The sequence below is a fragment of the Athene noctua genome, chromosome 1 (genome assembly GCF_965140245.1).
Source record: "Athene noctua chromosome 1, bAthNoc1.hap1.1, whole genome shotgun sequence".
In the NCBI taxonomy this organism is placed as follows: Eukaryota; Metazoa; Chordata; class Aves; order Strigiformes; family Strigidae; genus Athene; species Athene noctua.
In genome coordinates, this window is record NC_134037.1 from 260,552,542 (window position 1) to 260,571,103 (window position 18,562).

General features: G+C 43.1%; 1 protein-coding gene across 4 annotated transcripts in view; it reads left to right on the plus strand.

The window, feature by feature from the left end:
- Window positions 1-18,562, plus strand: part of TENM4 (teneurin transmembrane protein 4) — a 601,586-nt gene that overhangs the window by 535,290 nt on the left and 47,734 nt on the right. For all 4 annotated transcript variants that reach the window (XM_074918363.1, XM_074918372.1, XM_074918381.1 and 1 more), the window contains 2 exons: window positions 6,896-7,128; window positions 17,103-17,257. In XM_074918363.1, the coding sequence (XP_074774464.1) occupies window positions 6,896-7,128; window positions 17,103-17,257 (388 nt within the window). The remainder of the gene's footprint in view (window positions 1-6,895; window positions 7,129-17,102; window positions 17,258-18,562) is intronic.

Consider the following 18,562-nt stretch of genomic DNA (forward strand, 5'->3'; position numbering starts at 1 on the left):
AAAATGGGGACAGCATCAGGATACGGGTCACTGGAATAGCTATGATGGAAAAATAATTCTCATATGGTGAAATGTCTTCTTTTCGACTTTTGGGGAGTGTAACAGGCATAATGAAGGGCCACCTAGGGAAGTAAGTTTTTGTAACTCTTTTGTCAGTCTGAGCTCTTCATAGAGAACCTTCGGATGTGAGACTCAGATAGAGGGTAGTACGACTCAGAACCTTAGCCAGGAAATACAATAAAAAAGACAAAGAGTAATGACAAGAAAACAAGATGAAAGAGAGACTTCTAAATTGGAGCTTTGTCACTAAGAATATTTGTCACTTGGGTTCACTGGAGTTTCAGTGGGTTTGATCCAATCAGTTGCATTCAGGAAGATGTCAACCTCCTGTCACTGTCTGTGTTTGCAAGGACTTCTCTGGCTCTGACAAGTTTCCCATCCTTCTCCCCGGCTGCTTTCTAAATTAGAAGCTTAGAGTGTGGAGTTGGATTTTTTTGTTGTTATTGTTTTGTTTTCCTTTGCATTTGGGATTGGCGATTTTTCTTGCTACATGCTTTTTATTTACTGTTTCTTTGACTTCATAGAGGGTGTGCAAAACCAGAAATGTTCATTTTATCTGCATGCGAAGAAATGCAATGGAGTAGAAATGCGCTTTTTTTGTCTTATTGCCAGAACATTAATGGAGGGCTGAGCTTCCTCGGTATAATGCCCTGGCCCAAAGTGTCTATTATCAGGGCTGGGAGGTTGGTACACAAGACCTCTGCACTGACTGTCTTCGTCGGGCTGGGTTCCAGCCCCACAGCTCCTCTTTCATATCGTTTGAAGGCAATAGAAAAACTAATTTCTCTTTGGAACAGCCAGGTTGTATCCTTAATGCCCTAGAAATACACGGCCACTAAAGTGCACATGCTTTGACAGTGAAGGGCAGCAGCTGAATACCTGTTACTAGAAGAGTTTTTGATATATGAAGGCAATAACTGAGTGAAGATATACAGACTGGCCACAAATGCTGCAGATGCTACCAGAACCTTACAAAGTTGGCAGGGCTTCAGCCTTTAGGCAATTCCTGAAAACGAAGAAATGAAAGAAAACCAAGACATGCCTGCTTCAGCGCAGTCCAAACTGCACCAGTGAGGGAGGAAGGAGGTGAGGAGCTCTAGATCAAATATTCCCATCTATGACTACATTAAGGGAGTTGTCCATGTGAGTTAGCATCTGTTCTGTGTCATTTGCCATAATACTTCTTGTTAGGAAGCCTCTTTGTTCCTGAGCCACAGGGAAATGAGTGGGTGTAGTCTTAGCTAAAGCTCCAGTGCTTTGAGCTCCAGGAGGTCCTAAGCTTGACACAACTGACAGGAAACACTTGCAGAGGGTGAGATCCACAGGACTGAACGTTAGTGGTTTGGAAAAGCTGAAATCCCTATGCAAAAGCTTCCTCACTTCAGGGAAAGGGATTCCTCCCTGCTATGTAGCCTGTGGTGATCTTGATCTCCAGAGGCTCTGGACCTGCCAGCTAAGAGGCTTGGCTGGAGCACAGCATAGGTAATCTGGGTCTAGCTTTGCAACACCCAAAGTGGCTCTGTGTCTACGTGAGGGATGTTAGCTAAGCCAAAAAGCATCACCAGATTGTGATGCCTCCCAAGTTTCCACCCATCTGTCATTCAATGACAGATTAATAGGAACTTATGCCTGTATATCTCTGTATGGACCTGTCTTGATGGGCTTAGAGAAGCTAATGACTTTTTCCAAGCATGGCAATAATAATTTGCCGTTAATTATCATTATCTTTTCTCTGCAGAAACATGAAGGGTGGTGAGACATTTCTGTCTTACAAATATGCAAAAAGTGGGCACACTTAAATACATTCTTCCTTTCTTGATTCCGTTTGTTTCATTTGTCTCTCAGAGAAACAGATCTACAAGTAGTGGCAAAGAGAGGTATCTCAGAAAACTGCCCTAGGATTAGATCAAAAGTCCTTTGCAGTCCCTGGGTTGGCTTATGGCATTGCTGTGAAGTTTTATTATCCAGCCTGTGACACTAGGAAGAGCTTTGGGCTTTGCACACAAACTGGAAACACTAAAAGGCCAAGTGTAAATTCAGCTCACTGCACTGTGTGGCCTCCTTATGTATTAATCTATTGAATGTCACCCAGGGAAAAAAAGACCAGTACCTCACACAAGCTATAATAAAATCCTCTGTTTGTGAGCTGCAGGGTGCTTAGCATGGAGCCATGGAAACACAGCCCCGCCGAACAAAAAAACCCGCTTGGCTGCAGGAATTTGGTAGTTTTTTAGTCACCAGCAAATGCATGTGGCCAGAAAGGCTCAGAGGGGAAGAGGGCAGCTAGCACAGAAAGTTTTACAGAGGTCGTTTCATGTCCTTAAACAGAGACATCAGATCCAAATAAGCCCCAGGGGTTTATTCAGCTAACTTTCTGATGGTGTGACTGCTCCTGTCTGTTGGCCATACTGGGAGCCAGAGCCATACCGTTACCATTAACAGAAGCTGTCCTTTAGAGAAAGTGGTAAGATACCCTTGCATTTGAGAAACTAAGATGCAGTTCATTTTGTAAAATAAATGTTGAAAATAACTCAGACAATTCATACCCCAAAAGATGCTCTTTCTCCCCACTGCCTGTAAAGAGAGTTAAGGCAGTCAGTTCAGCTGTAAGCATCCACCTTGTAGCCATCTAAAGCTTGGTGAGATGATGGCTTTGAACAGAAGCCAGTGGCAAGGTGCAGCCTGCTGTGCTGCTGCATTATAGGTAACCTGCTGAAATCAGGGACCATCTGCCTTTTCTCATCTTTCTTCCTTAGCAACTGGCTTCCCACTCTGGAGCAGGAGAGTCCTTCCTCAGACTCCTCCAAAACATGGGCTCTGGGCCCAAGGGGATAATACCAACCTTTGCTTAAAGCCCGTGCATCTATTACAGTACTACAGAAGCAATCCACATGAGTCCCATCTATCTGCCTATTCACCCAACTTTTTATCACTTTCATTCCTCGTGCCTGTGTGTAAAGAGTCCTGTAAAGCATAAGCACTTTAAAACAAAGTTGAATATATCTTACCATAGCTGCAGAGCTCCCCAGATGGTGCTGGCACTGTCCTGTTCAAATAATGAGAATGAAAAAAAGGAAAGGGACAAGGCAGATGTATGGGAGAGCCTATATGCAACCCCAAACAACTGGGATCACTGTGAACTTGGAATATTTCCCCATGCTCTCCTGGCATATCCCTGTATCACAAGCGTACAAGGAGGCAATGTCACCTCCATTTCACTTTGTCCTGCAGAACTTCTGCTTATGAAACTGTCCTCATTCCCACTGACTACACCGTCATGCCCACTAAGACCAACTAAAGTGTCTGTTCCTGGCTAGGGACCAGCCCACCCATCCCTGCAACTTTGGCTTCTTGCTTCAGGGACTTAAAATATCAATGCAGTGCTCAGAGTTTCTTCTAAAAAAACCTTAATAGCAGAAGGAACAATCTGAATGGGAAATCAGTTCTTAACCCACAGCCCTTTTCTAGTGGTGGCAATGTCAGTATGGGGTATAAGTATTCTAAAACTCCAAATACTGTAACTGATTAAGTCTTCTGCATAGTAAAAAGTCTTGACTTTTGCTTTGGTCCATTATCTAAGCAATGAGAGGATAAAAGGAAAAAAAAAAAAAAAAATCTCTGCTTCGCCCCAGGCAGATTTATTTCAGTTGTTGTTCGGTTCAGTCCAATTTACCACTTGGATTTGTCTATTGATTGTGGCTTTAAATAAAAAGCAAAGCCCCGGTGTTCCCAGCTCCAGTGCTCATGTATTATCACAGATGAAGGGAAGCAGTTTGAGAGCTTTTTTATTCCTAACGTGTGCTTATTTAACATCTCTCATCCTGAAGGATCTCAAAGTGTTAAACAAAAGCTCCAGTGTATAATGCTGTGCAATTCATGCAAGGGCAGAGAATGACACCTTCCCAATACGGTGTTGAAAATTGTTGGCGGAGGCCAGAGGGGTAAAATCCAGCTTGACCATTTTTCATAGTTTGTATTTTACCTTCCCTGTTCCAAAGCATCCCAGGTTAAATACTCCATTGCCCAAGCCAACCCAGCAGTCTGCCACCCACAAAAGCCCCGTGCATGGAGCGGGGTGTAGGAGGCCATGGTAAGCCATGCTTGCAAAAATAAAGTCTCGCCAATAAAAATGAAATAGCACTTCTATCACTCACACAGAGCCTTGCAGCAGGAAAGATAGTTTGTGTTGGGGGCACCCATACCATTAATAGCATTAGATTTAGAAAGGTAATTGTATGTCTTAGGAATTTCACTATCCTCTCACCAGATGAAATCCAGACCCAAGTGACAAAAGATTTTAAGTGACCCAAGATTATTTCCCTCCCCCGGGTAGTTTAACCAACATAAGTTTCTACCTCTACCCCTTCCAAAGGACATTTCCTAGTAAAGGTGTTTGTGCCTCTACAGCATCCAGCTATGCAGAGGAATAAAAGTTTAACCAGTCAGAGCTAATTTTTTAATGATTGTGAACTTTGAACTCACCCCTACTTTTTTGCAGCATCTGTATTCAGGACCTCATTAATAAAACTAAACTTGGGTTACCAGCAGCTACTCCAAGTATTATATCACGGGTTTTTACTGAGTGTATTTAGGTGGGAAGTACCATTCAGCTTTTCTGCTGGATGCGTGTTTTGCTTTTACCTGGTTCTCTGATCCGTGGTTAAAAGTAACCAGCATTTCAGTGTCCATTCTACGCAAGAGCTGGAATTAGAAAATAGTTTTAAGATCTCTGTCTTCCAAACAAGGTTGTAATAAATAATAAAATTCACCAGAGTGAGGATATGAAATCCAAAAAATAAATTACAGTGATAGTGCTGAGAGAGGGGAGCAGAAATCTCTAGTTCTGCAACCGCTTTTCTCCATCTTTGGGAAAGACATTTGCCTTTGCCCATCTGCAAATGGCCTGCTGTAAGACTCAGTGAAAGCTATCTGTGCTTTCCAGGTGAAGATGCTAAAGAATTGCCAAGTGTCACTAAAAATGTCCTCCTCTTGTCCACCTCTCATGCAAAATAGAGATTATGAACACTCCAAAGCTGACTGACATTCAGCTGGGCTTTGTTAGGACAGTCAGCAGAAAATGCAAGGTCCTGATCAAAATGGATGATGGATTCCCACAGGGAACTTCTTCCACCAGGGTTGAAGCCACTTGCTTAGTGTGAGTGACATGCAGGTAAATGAAATAATACCCTACCAGCCTGCTGTCATTGGAAAGGAATACAGATGTAGACCGAACTGTCAGGCTGGAGCTGTCTTGAAGGTCAGAGCATTTTATTTAGCAAGAATCAGTGTCATTTGTGGAGATGAAATCTGTTCAGACTTTAATAGGATAAATCACAAGGGATATTCCAGAATAAATCAGAAGGGCTTTTTTTTTTTTTTTTTTTTTTTTTTCCCCAAAAAAAAGTATTAAGTAATTTGAATGAAGAATCAACTTACAGCTTTCTAAAGCAGAGAGTAATTCAGTAGTTTTTATGTGTCTGAAGAAAGGGATGATTTCCCTAACATAAAAGTTGAAGGAGAGAGGAAATTTCTCATTATGAGGCATAGAGTCAACTGTGACCAACACTCAGGTTTCTAAGCAGCTTCTCCTGGAACAGTTCCACTAAGTGCAAAATTGTGAACTATGGCCTATACGTTTATTATGAATTCTTGGACCTGATAAATTTGGACAGCTTGAAGGTGTTCTGGAGAGAAGTAGACTTTTTTTCATACTTGTTCTAATTACTACTTAGCCTTTCTTAGAAGGAAGAAGACCTGTATTCAGGCGACAGGTGTTACAATTCAATCTGTTGGATTCAGGATTAGAAGAGATGCAGCTCAATACACACTAGTAGTGAACACTTTATTTTAATTTTTGAAAAAGTCAATAAGTTTAGTATCTAGATTAAACTATAGATGGAATCCTTGAAAGACAATTTTTTTAAACTCATCCGGTTGTTTTTTCTGGCCAGTCCCTTTGAATGCTTTCCATAAAGCGGATGCTAATTTATTAATTTCTTCAGTCTTGGGCTCATTTAGTGGTGCAGTCATGGAGCTAAAAACATTATCTTTCTGTCTGCTCTCTCAGCCACCTTTTCTTATTTTAAAGAAGCAGTGAGTGAATGGGATTTTTAACAGGGGACTGATGTTCAGGTTACTCAGCCCTCCTCCTAGTTCATGTTTTACTTAGGGCAAAACATGTCACTCCAAGGATCATTTTGTTTCTCTATTCATTAAGGTCCAGTTGAATTCAGTGGCAGGACTTCCCCTAATCTCCACGAGGACAGAACAGTACTCTAGAGTCTTTGCTGGAGTCAGCAATAGCACCAGATAAGCCTTGATGTAGTGATCTTGAAGAGTGTATCTTCAAGTGATTTATACTTGGGACTCTACTTTTGGATTTTGTATCGAGATCTTTCTTGGGAGGGCAGATATTTTTTTTTATTTGTGCTTTGTCTTCTGCCCCTAGTGTACTATGCTTTCCCTTCACTTTCTGGCACTGCACTAACACCAGTTTCAGGACTATGTCTGTATCAAGTTAATTAAGCAAACTCAGACCCTGGGACTCAGTCTATAGTAGTTCCTGGCATGATTTTGGCTCAGGCCAGCAAGTCCTTTCCTTTGGTGGCTGCTCTCCATGCCAGAGAGCACCCAGGCACAGCGACTGGTAACAGATAGATCTCAGGATCCTGTGCTGTAACACACCGTGTACTAACATTGTCAAATACAGCACTGCTTCACTTTCCCAGTCTGTCTGCCCTGTGCATTTTTATTCTCTACAGTGCTTGCGCTGCCTGTTTGACTTAAGAAAACAAATCATCCAAAAAAATAATAACGTCATACCCTTGTTTTTCAGCCACAGCCCAGCTCATAAGTATTACTTGACCACAGATCCAATCACCGGCTCCATCTACCTGTCCGACACCAACAGCCGACGTATCTATAAAATCAAGTCAACCACATCAGTGAAAGACATCGTGAAGAATTCAGAGGTCTTGGCTGGAACTGGGGATCAGTGCCTCCCATTCGATGATACCCGCTGCGGAGATGGAGGCAAAGGCACTGATGCTACCCTTACAAATCCCAGGGGTGAGACTGCTTCTTCTCCACAGGCTTTTTTAAAGGGGTCTTTTTGAAAGGGGCTTGTTTAGTCACTCCTGAGATTGGTCTCCTCTCCAATTCAGAAAATGCCTTGGATTTTGAAAGCCTAAGGGCGCATCCTAAGGGCTTGCTTCTGGAAATAAGGGGGGATGTCTCACCCTCAGCCGATACTTCTTGTTGAGGTGACTGGGAGGAGTGCCAGACTAGAGGGGTCTAGTGATGGGTACGTGTCCAAAGGGTAATAGAGTAAATCCACCCATCAATTTTATACCCACTTAGCCACTACTCCTCCATACCAGATAACTTTGGTCCTTTCCAGCCTGGACTGGATTCATTTATGTTCACTTTACTGAGGCTTTCTTGGCATTAAAAAAATTAAAAGCTCTATAAGTATTGCTATATATAAAAAATGGCAACAAAACCAGCATACAGCCCAGAGATACATAAACTGAGGTTTATAGGTTATATATCATGGCACCCAGCTTAAATCCTATGGGAGGTGGGTACTAGTTTTGATATGGGAATGGTCTCATTCAGTGTGACTTCACCTGGTTCCTCCTGATTAGCTTACTTAAATGTGATAAAAGCAGTCAAATCAGAATAAAAGCATCACACAGCCTTCATGACTGTGAACTAAATTGTTCAAAACAGGTTTAGCCAAACATATGCAGTCCCGTGTGTAGCCAAGACTTCAGTCTGGCAGTCTCAAGGTAACAAGCTCTGCATATGGAGGATGTCGCTCCTCCCAGCTGTCCACAAAAAACCACACGGAGGGTGTAGAGATGAGGTGGAAGATACTGTTGGTATACACAACTTCTGCAGTGTTTGTGAAGAGGGGCGAGAAGGAAGCCCATGCAGCAATGCTTTTAGAAATGTGACAATGCTGACAGCACATTGTCAGTGTGAGTTTTCACTGTTAATCATTCTTGCCCAGTTGTTAGGTTTGCAAGGAGTTATTTATAAGTTCATGGCTTCGACATCAATGTGCTGCAGGTTCCCTTTTTCCTTCACTCTGAGAGTGGTAGCTCCCTTCTTCCTCACCACGGCAATTTCCAAGCCTATCCCAACCTCCTTGCAAAGCAACCCCTCAGCCAAACCTGGGGATCCTTTAACAAGTTATTTCACAAAGAGCAGGCAAGATGAAGACAGCTGAGCTGTTGTTTCTATTCCTGGCTAGACTTCTCAGGAAGTTATTTTTCTTGACGTAGAGATGACATTATTATTACTGAATCCAAGAAACCCAAACTGATTTAGTGACCTTTCGTGTCAGCTCTTGTGATGTTTTCTGTTATGTGCTGGCTAGTTGTTTCCTGGCAGGATGCAGAAAAATATACTTTGGGGGACCTGGTTTTTTGCCAAAAAACACTGAAAGCCAAACTGCCACCCTCATAATATTCAAAGGGCCCAGCATGGTTTCCAAGCACTCCAGAGTCCCATGAGGTAACCATTATACTGGGATAAAGTATTGCCAGAGGCATAGGTAGAGAAAGGGAACAGCTACCCGTGGTCAGATTGCAGTGTAGAAATTGTCTCACTGAAATGAGAGGGCTGAGTGAAAAGAAAATTAAGTGACTTGGGCAGAGAGATTTCAGGCAGTCCAGCAGATGAGTCATGAGATCAGGGAATCCAGAAATCTGTAATCCAATTTTCTGCACCACTTTGATGTTCAACCAGTGCAAAAAAAGCTCTCCACAACTTTTGTTGGACATCCATTCTCCCTTGTACAAGATAAGAGGAATATTATTCATTTCCCTACATGGGTGGATGTTGCAAGGTTTAGATGACTTATGTTTCTGCTTTGCTATGGGAAACAGAGCTCTGGAGTTCAAAGCTTTCAGCACTGAAATCCTTCTTGTTGGCAATTCAAGCTCTCGGGAGGCTGCTCTTCCACCTCAATCATATAACGGCAAAATGCATGCATTCATTCCTCACAGCTCTGAAATTTCACAAAATAGAAGTAAATTGAGGGTGAAAGAGGAAATGACATGAAGCAAAATGGCAACAAGAAAATAATAATCCAAAAAGCCCACACTGCCAGCAAAAACTTTGTAAACAGTGTTCCCTGATCTGGTTCTAGCCTGAGTTTGCAAAGTCTGCTGAGACAATAGCTTTGGCAGGTGTGACTCATTTCCCATTCACCTCGATAAATGATTAACGGGGAAAACTCACACTGACAATGTAATGTCAGCATTGTTTATACCTTCACAGTGGTTCACCCTAGCAGAAAAATCCAGCAAATGCTCTTCCTTCATGTGACCGTATTTCATAATAGTTCAAGTAAAGATGATTTCTTATACAAGTAACCGGTAGTCCTCAGGTTACCCTCTGCTTCCCTGTCTTGGCAGGGGAATAAACACTCATAAGTGTATGGTCAGAGGAAATTAGAAAACGATTCTGTAGCTATAGAGATATCAGCTGGCCAGGGAAGGACTTAGAAAGGTCAGTTTTTCAAGAATCACCATTCTTCATGGGGCTCTACTTTTTAAGGACAAAGCTTTTTTTTTTTGACCGAAGGTAATTCCTTCATGCAAATCCTTTGTGTATTTTAAGGACCAATTTGCACTGTTCAAAAATTCTAAGGAAACAAGGTCTTGTCTCCACTTTCATGATGTTTTAATTAGCTGATATTTGCAGTTTACCGGAAAATACAGGGGAATACACTCCTGCCAGATGAATAACAGCGGTTCATAAAGACTGAAGAGTCAATCATGAGGTGATAGCATATATTTTTGCATCTACCTTTAGCCTCTTGGACTAGTCAAGCATCTGCTCTAAGTAGATTTTTTGGCTCTCATTGGAAAGAAACTAGTACCCTGAAGGTGGCCAGTGCACGTGTCCAAGGTAGGATGAACCATGTTCTGGGAGGGTTGATCTTCTCCTGGAGATGATAGCCTGAAGGATGAAGTCCCCACCCCAGATAACAGCCTTCAGTATGGTTCTCCACTTCCTGAGCAGCAGCCTTTTCCCCACAGTTTTGATCACTTCTTCTAGTTCCTACCTCACCTCCCATGAGTTCAGATGGGATAATTTCATAAAATCATAGAATCACAGAATGGTTTGGGTTGGAAGGGACCTTCAAAGCTCATCCAGTTCCACCCCCCTGCCATGGGCAGGGCCACCTTCCACTAGCCCAGGTTGCCCAAAGCCCCGTCCAACCTGGCCTTGAACCCTTCCAGGGAGGGGGCAGCCACAGCTTCTCTGGGCAGCCTGTGCCAGGGCCTCACCACTGCTGTCACAAAAAATACCTCCTTATATCCAATCTAAACCTACCCTCTTTCAGCTCAAAACCGTTATACCTTGTCCTGTTTCTCTGATGTACCTTCTGGATAAAGGTCCTTGTCTCTCTCTTGAAGGAGAGAGAACTCCCTTTAGATGATCAGCTTAGACGAGACATTAGGAGGGATAAAACCTACCCCAGGAATTTCACCCTTCCCCTGTCTTTGGCTTCTCTGATAAAGGTAGGCTGTACAAATACAGGACAGGTAGATCAACAGATGCAGAACTGGTGGCAATTGTTTGGTCAGGGTATTTATCATAGCTATTAGGAACCGGTCTGATGCTTCCAATTCATTTGCCACAGAGCACAGCAAAGCTTTCAGATGCTAATGAATTTCAATATATCCTCACAAATTAAAGTGTTACCACTTTCTAATTATCATCTGCTAATAATGATCCTCTTCTACAAGCAATCTAAAGAAAAATTAAAACTCCAGCTTGTCAGAGCATTTGTTTTCATCTGACTACTCACCAGTGGTTCTCCTCGGGAAAATGTTGTGGCAGAGAAATTACCAAGGAGTCTGCAATTAAGAGAGATTGCAGTGACAAGTCTGACACAATAGGAAGAAGGTTTCAGAAGGGATGGGGTGGACGGGGGACAGGGGGGGCATCTCATTCATTTAGCACCACGAAAACAATGCAAAATGAAGTAATTAATTTGGGGACAGATTGCTTCCTTCACTGTGTCCTGCTGAATGTGTAAACAAAATCTCAGTTGTTCACTAAATGTTCATGAGTTCGACAGAATTAAAAGAAGAAACTCGACCCTCCACAATCTGTTAACATTTTTATTGTCAAATAATGTAAGGGCTGTTTCGGGGAAGACCAGAAGCTGACTGAATGAGATATCTTGTTTCTTACTGTGGCCAGAAAAGACACGTAGGGAGAATGGCAATGACGGAGCGGACTTTCCCTGCTAACACTCCACATTCTAGTCATAGACATTCAGGGAACTTTCTGAAGAGGTTGCACCTGGATCTGTGCTTATATGCCACCACCAATTTGTCTAGAAACTTCCCTGAACACTTGTGGGATATTTTTTTTCCAGACATTGTGTGCTAATAATTTCACTTTTTTTTTTTTTTTTTAGCCACATCATGGAAAAGTGTGGTGGTTTTGAAGTCAGATCATTGTTTTCTGTTCTCTCTGTGCCTTTTCTAATCATTCCTGTCTTCTAACCCCCTCCTTGACCACTGCCAAGCACAAAGCTGATCTCTGCAGAAAACTTTTCACAGGAATTCTGAAATCTTTTTCCTGTGAGCTATTTTACAGCTTGTCATTGCATATGGGTAGTTAGGCTTACTCCTTCCCCTGTGAATTTCTCTGTACTTATTGACATTGATTTTCATCTGCCATTTTATCACTCAGTCATTCAGCATCCAGCCAGACAAAAAAGCTCCAAATTTGGATTCCTTTAGCACCTACTTTTTTACTTAAAAGAGTCTTTTCCCTCCTTTTTTTTTTTTTTTTTTTTTTTCCTAAGTAGAGCTACATGTGCAGTGCAATCACTTTTAGCGGTTCATCTTCTAGAACAAACCCACCGTGTCCCAGTAGCTATTTGCAGCGTAATGTGGTGTCACCTCCTCACGCTACGAGGTCCTGACATTTCAAGCAAATGTCATCTCATCACAACTTTCTATCAGCAAAACTCACTGGTGTGATGCACGTGGTGCTACAAGCCCTTGTTTCCTACGGGATCTCCAACAATCCAAGAGGAGACAGCATGATTTCATAATGTATGTATTTCATATCTCAGAGCTTAAAGTTTGGATCTGCAGCGCTACCTGGGTAGTGGCAGCAGATGTTTTCTCTCACTAACTGTGAGATTGAACTTCGAGCTGTATGCTGAAAATCTTTAATTCCCTTATGTTCCTATGGAAACATGAGAGGAGCCTTCTGCCAAAGCAAGCCAAGGCCTTTGGCTTTACATCCATAACATGTGAATTACCCATCTCTGTGCCCATTTGGAAGAGCCAGCTCCCAGCACTGGAAATGTGCCATTATCAGAAAGGAAATACAGAAAGGTCCAATCTAACCTCTACAATCTGCTGCAAAGAAACCGTGAGATGCTTCTTTCCCTCTCTGCAGAATTCATCCATCCAAAGACACTTGTCTGTAGGAGAGAAGGGCTCCTCTCCATAATTAGATTTGATTCTAAGAAAATCAGCTAAAGTCAGGAAGGGATTGGAGCAGTTGCCGTGTGAGGAGCATGTGCAAATGGGAATTTAGGGCTTTGACAGACAGAAAACTCTGTTACCCTGCAGAACATCATAGGAAATGCAAGGCAATTGAGATTGCTTAGCCTCCGTGAAAGAGGGATAAGCAGAAAAGTGCTCTGTGATAAGAACACATGCACATGCCATTGCCCTGGAGCAGCATGATAAGTGGTAACTTTGCCATCCCACTTTAACTTACTCGGGTGTGCAAGCTTTTTGTCTAAGCTGGAATGCAAAATAAAGTTGTGCTCTATCAACTGATCAGAACTGGCTTGAGAGCCGAAGTACGTACAGGTTATTATTACTGTAACTGGTTAATCAGACCAGCCATCAGACCTCAGCATTGAACACCGTGAGCGACTGTCAGCACACACTGCTGATAAGTCCAATCCAATACATATGGAACTAGCTAAGAGAGAAAATTCTGCCTCATTTAAAATCACATTATCCAGCCTGCCACCCTTCACTGGCTTTTGGCCTGTCACACAGAGTAATGGACAGGTGCCCTGAAAAATACTCATTGTGAACCTAGGAATGGATAAGAGTGTCTTATGTTTGACAAAAGCCAATTAAGATCAACTAAACATTCTATCATGCCTCTTCCAAAAAAGCACATCTACTGTATTGCTTAAAGAGCTTAAAGACAACCTGTTTGTCAAGCAAACACCAACACATATTTAAGAACTTGCCGTTCGGTGGGCAAAATAATTAGAGGAGCCGTAACCTTCAACGGCAGATGCCAGTGACAGGTGACATGTGCCAGTACCCTGGGGCACTCATTGAACAGGGCACCGAATGGGGCACAATGCTGACAGATCTCACAGCAGGTAGAGACAACTTCCCGAGAGCCATGGGTGCCACTGAGATATCGATGCTTATACTGCCAGATCCTTCTGCAAGCTTTTGAGAAAGTGCTAAGGCACAACTGATGTGTTTATATTGTAGAGCGAGGATGAATGGCATTAAGATATGCCACAGGTACCTGCTGCTCCTCTTGGAGGCACTTCTTTCAAGATCCTGCAAAGATCAGTCCTATCTTGGCATGAATTAAACACAGAGATTGGAATGTAGGGCTAGAAGCAATCTTTTGGGTCATTTATTCCTGTCATCCATTATCTCGGCAATCCTGTCATATAATCCCCTCCAAAATTAATGAACTTCATCTTAAACGCAGCAAGTCATTTTTTTTTTCCTTACTCCCCTAGAGGCTGTTCTGAAACCTCACATCTCTGATGGTCAGGTACCCAATCCAGGTCAAAATGATGCCCTTCAGACAAGGAGATGCTGCGAAGAATTAAGGAAAATGCTGTTTTCACCTCCCAGAAAAAATACACAGCTGCCATTCAACTCAGTGATCTGAGCCATCAGTTCCCTGACTCATAATTGACTTCAAATCAACAGGTTGCAACCCTGTCTGCATCCCTTCCTTTACCTCAGCTGAACAGTGTTTGTTCTTTCTCTTCAGCAATGACTTAGTCCTTATCCCTTTCTTGCCATTCCTTCCAGGCTAGATTATCTTCTGTGGAGTTCAGTATGACCAGATATGATACGTTTTTCCACATATCATCCACCTTTGTGGCTTCCAACCTATGCAACAATTACAGTGTTGGCTGAAGGCCACGTTTCTAATTGCCAAAGCAATCGGGGGATTAGTCCCTGCCACAGAAAGTCTAAAATTTTTGATCTGAGAATTTCTGCATCTGTACTTCACAGCATAGCTCACAGTGGATGAAGACTGAGGGTAAATGTTTCAAACAAGGGGATCTGGCTGTAAAACAGCATTTTGGAGAAACACAAGATCTGATTTCTTCTCAGAAACATTCTCAAAGCTTCCTATCTGAAACAGATTTTCCATCATTTCTGTCACCATGATGACAGCCAAAAAAACATGATAGTGAGGATTCATCTCACCGACTTTATCTGTCTACAGTACAAATGTTTCCTTTGGAGATATTTTCTGTAGTCACCTATAGTCAATGGGGAGGAAAAGGTGTTTCTAGAAGGATTCATATAATCTCTTACAGTATCTGCTTTAGGGTGATATGATCACATCCTCGAAGTAGGTATTTCTCTCAACTGATTGGAAAAGCTCCAGGTACTTGCTTGGATGCACAATGCAGGTTTCTGCTTTTTGCCAAGTGATTGCTACCCTGCTAGCAAAAGAAACCGAACAAGAAGATCCTGATATTCATATATTCATATATTCCAAGCCGAATTTTCACTTGCATTAAAAAAAGGTGTTACAGGCTTCTACATTCTTTTACTGTTTCTTTACATTCTTTTAGTGTCTTTAAGACACTCAAATATTATGCTGAGCGGCATTCTGCCACCGTAGGGTAGATGAGATGGATGACTCTATTAGTATCCGTGGAGTTATTTTTAATTTATACTAGCATAAAAGAGAGGTGAATGGGGCCCTTAACTTCTTCTTCCTGCCTTAGTCATGGACTTTCTCTGTGACCTTGTGAAAATTGCTTTATCTGTTATTTTCCCGATACGTAAAATTAGGATGATCACACTCACAGTCTGCTATGAGGTCTAATTAGTAAGTGTAAAGTACCATGAAATCCTCTGATGGAAGATGCAGAGTATAGCTAACTTGGGATAAAGAGGATTAAAGGAGGTTGTGCTAACATAACAAATACTTGAGAAATGATGCTTAGGGGGAAGTAAAATGGCACACATCTGCAGGTGAGGAAACGAGAATCAGCAGTCTGTAACTGTTGTCGGCAGACCTCAAATCCACTGACAGGAGTATGTCTACAAAGGAGGTTTGGATGATGAAATAAATCACCTGGCAGAGTTCAGAAACAGGTGAAATACTCTATAGATTAGTAGGATTATCCTAGGAAAAGCCCTTCCACATTTATCCACCTGGAATTTGATTGTTCTGGTGGATCTTTTGCAGCCTTTTTCATCAACATTTCTGAAAGATTCATCAGTGTAACATTTCCATGTGCATGGTTTCATGCTCATACCACGAGCCGTAACGCCGTGTTGCTGAACATGCAAGACGTGTTTTGAGAAAACCTTTCCCTTTCAGCAGTCCACTGAATGCCATGCCCTTTTCCAGAAGCAAACAGGAGTTTCTAAATTGCATCATGTGTGTGGTGGGTTGACCCTGGCTGGATGCCAGGTGCCCACCAAAGCCACTCTTATCACTCCCCTCCTCAGCTGGACAGGGCAGAGAAAATGTAACAAAAGGCTCATGGGTCGAGATAAGGACAGGGAGATCCCTCATAATTACCATCACAGGCAAAACAAGCTGGACTTGGGGAAAAAAATTAATTTAATGTATTGTAAATCAAATCAGAGTACGATAATGAAAAATAAAAGCAAATCTTTAAACCCACCTTTCCCCCACCCCTTCTTCTTGGGCTTAACTCTACTCCCAATTTTCTCTACCTTCTTCCTGCCAACAGTGCAGGGGGACAAGGGATGGGGGCTGTGGTCAGTTGTCATCTTCTGACACTCCTTCCTCCTCAGGGGAGGACTCCTCACACTCTTCCCCTGCTCCAGCGTGGGGTCCCTCCCACAGCAGACAGTCCTCCATGAACTTCTCCAATGTGAGTCCTTCCCGGGGGCTGCAGCTCTCCATGAACTGCCCCAGCGTGGGTCCCTCTCGGGGGTGCAGCCCTTCAGGCACAGGCTGCTCCAGCGTGGGTCCCCCACGGGGTCACCAGTCCTGCCAGCAAACCTGCTCCAGCGTGGGCTCCTCTCTCCACGGGGCCACAGGTCCTGCCAGGAGCCTGCTCCAGCGTGGGCTCCCCACGGGGTCACAGCCTCCCTCGGGCATCCCCTGCTGCAGCGTGGGCTCCTCCCCGGGCTGCAGGTGGGTCTCTGCTCCCCCGTGGAGCTCCATGGGTGCCGGGCACAGCTGCCTCCCCATGGGCTGCCCCACGGCCTGCAGGGGAACCTCTGCTCTGGGCCTGGAGCACCTCCTGCCCCTCCTCCTGCACTGGCCTGGGGGGCTGCAGGGTTGTTCCTCTCACATATTCTCACTCTTCTCTCTGGCTGAAGTTGCTGGGGTTTTTTTCCCCCCCTTGTTAAATACATTATCCCAGAGGCGCTACCACCGTCACTGATGGGCTCAGCCTTGGCCAGTGGTGGGTCCATCTTGGAGCCGGCTGGCATTGGCTCTGTTGGACATGGGGGAAGCTTCTGTCAGCTTCTCACAGGAGCCACCCCTGTAGCCTCCCTGCTACCAAAATCTTGCCACACAAACCCAATAAAATATGTCAGTTGGAAGTGCTGTCGGTGGAATGGTGCCAGGCCAAAGCTCCTGATAACCAGGTCTCCCACATATCCAACTCTCATACTGTCCTTTCTGAATGCCATAAAATATATTGCTCCCAACGAAACCAGCAGTCTTACTCTTTCATGAGTGTCAAACCAGAGACTGTCTTCTATTAATCTCATAACTGTCAGTTTGCCATTATTTTCTGACTGTCTTTCTTATTTCCTCCTCAGGCATCACCGTGGACAAGTTTGGGCTGATTTACTTTGTAGATGGGACTATGATCAGGCGGATTGATCAGAATGGAATCATCTCAACGGTGTTGGGTTCCAATGACTTGACATCTGCTCGCCCTCTCAGCTGTGATTCTGTCATGGACATTTCTCAGGTAAGACAATGTTTTGGTTGGGCTTTTATAGAATAGAAGCCTATGCCTTCAGCCTATCTGCATGTCTGTGTGCCTCCCCAGGTCTGACAAAGAGGGAAGGGCTCAAGGAAAATTACATCTCTATGTATTTTGCGGTATGAAAATGACTGGGTCAAAAAGAAAGAGCCTATAAAGACTGAAGGAAGGACCTAACTGACCTAATTCAGAGATCTATGGGGAGAGAGATTTTAAAGATGTCCCAACCACAGAAAAGACTTCTTTCGGAACTCTCAGTCAGCTGGGAGACACAGATTCGTAGGAAGCCAGGTTTCATTAGGCTCATTTCTCTAGAAACTAGTTGCTTTAAACTAAAAAGACCAGGCAGCCTTCCTCATTTTAGTAGGGCTATATGCTATGCTCTGTTATAACAACTTAGCTAACCATGGGTTTTTCTCTTTGCTTCCCCCATGCTAATTTGGCCCAGTGCAGTTTTAGACCTGAATCAAATTAACATCTAGGAAATACTGATTGGAGGCTGTGGTGCCAAAATTAGCAACAGCAGGAAAACAAGAATGTTGAATTTCATCAGATTGCAAATTGGTTGCAGCTACCATCATGCTGGGCTTTTAAGTCCAGCTGCCTAAAGGTGGAGAGACAAAAAAAAAAAAAAAAAAAAAAAAAAAGTGGGGGAGAAGAAGAAATCTCAGTTTGATGATTGCCTTACTTCTGGATGTGCAGAAGAAAAATCTGTTACAGCTCAGCACTCAATTTTGTGGGGCACTGGCCAACCTGTCAAATTGTGCCAGTTTAGAGATAGTGTCCTTTGAAACCTTTGTGCCACTTGTTGTTTGCCTGGCTACAGGAATGTTGCCCTCTCCTATGAAAATATAGATCATAGCTGGAGGGCTAAGTACTGTTATTCAGCCACAATAGATGTCAATGGGGTTTCCTTTTTGTAACTACCTAGATAATTTCCGTGCTCCCATATGGAATCTGTTCTTCTTGTTTTTCACTCTAATTTGAAAAGATCATTCTTGCTTCTTTGCAACTGGTTCCCACTGTCTTCAATTTATGAACAAGCTGAAATTATGAGTTTAAAAGCTCTCATGCCTTCTATAGAAGCAAATTTTGCTGGTTAAAGGCCATCTTGTAGTATGTTTCTCATCTTACAGGCTGTTTTTTCTTTATCTGAATTTCAGAGGCAGTTACCACAAGGCCATTGTGGATTCAGGCTTTAAAAATCATTTTCTCACAGGTTATGTGGCTTGTATGTATACTGATGTCATAATTAAACACTTCTGAGATGAGCTAAAATGTATCAGTTGA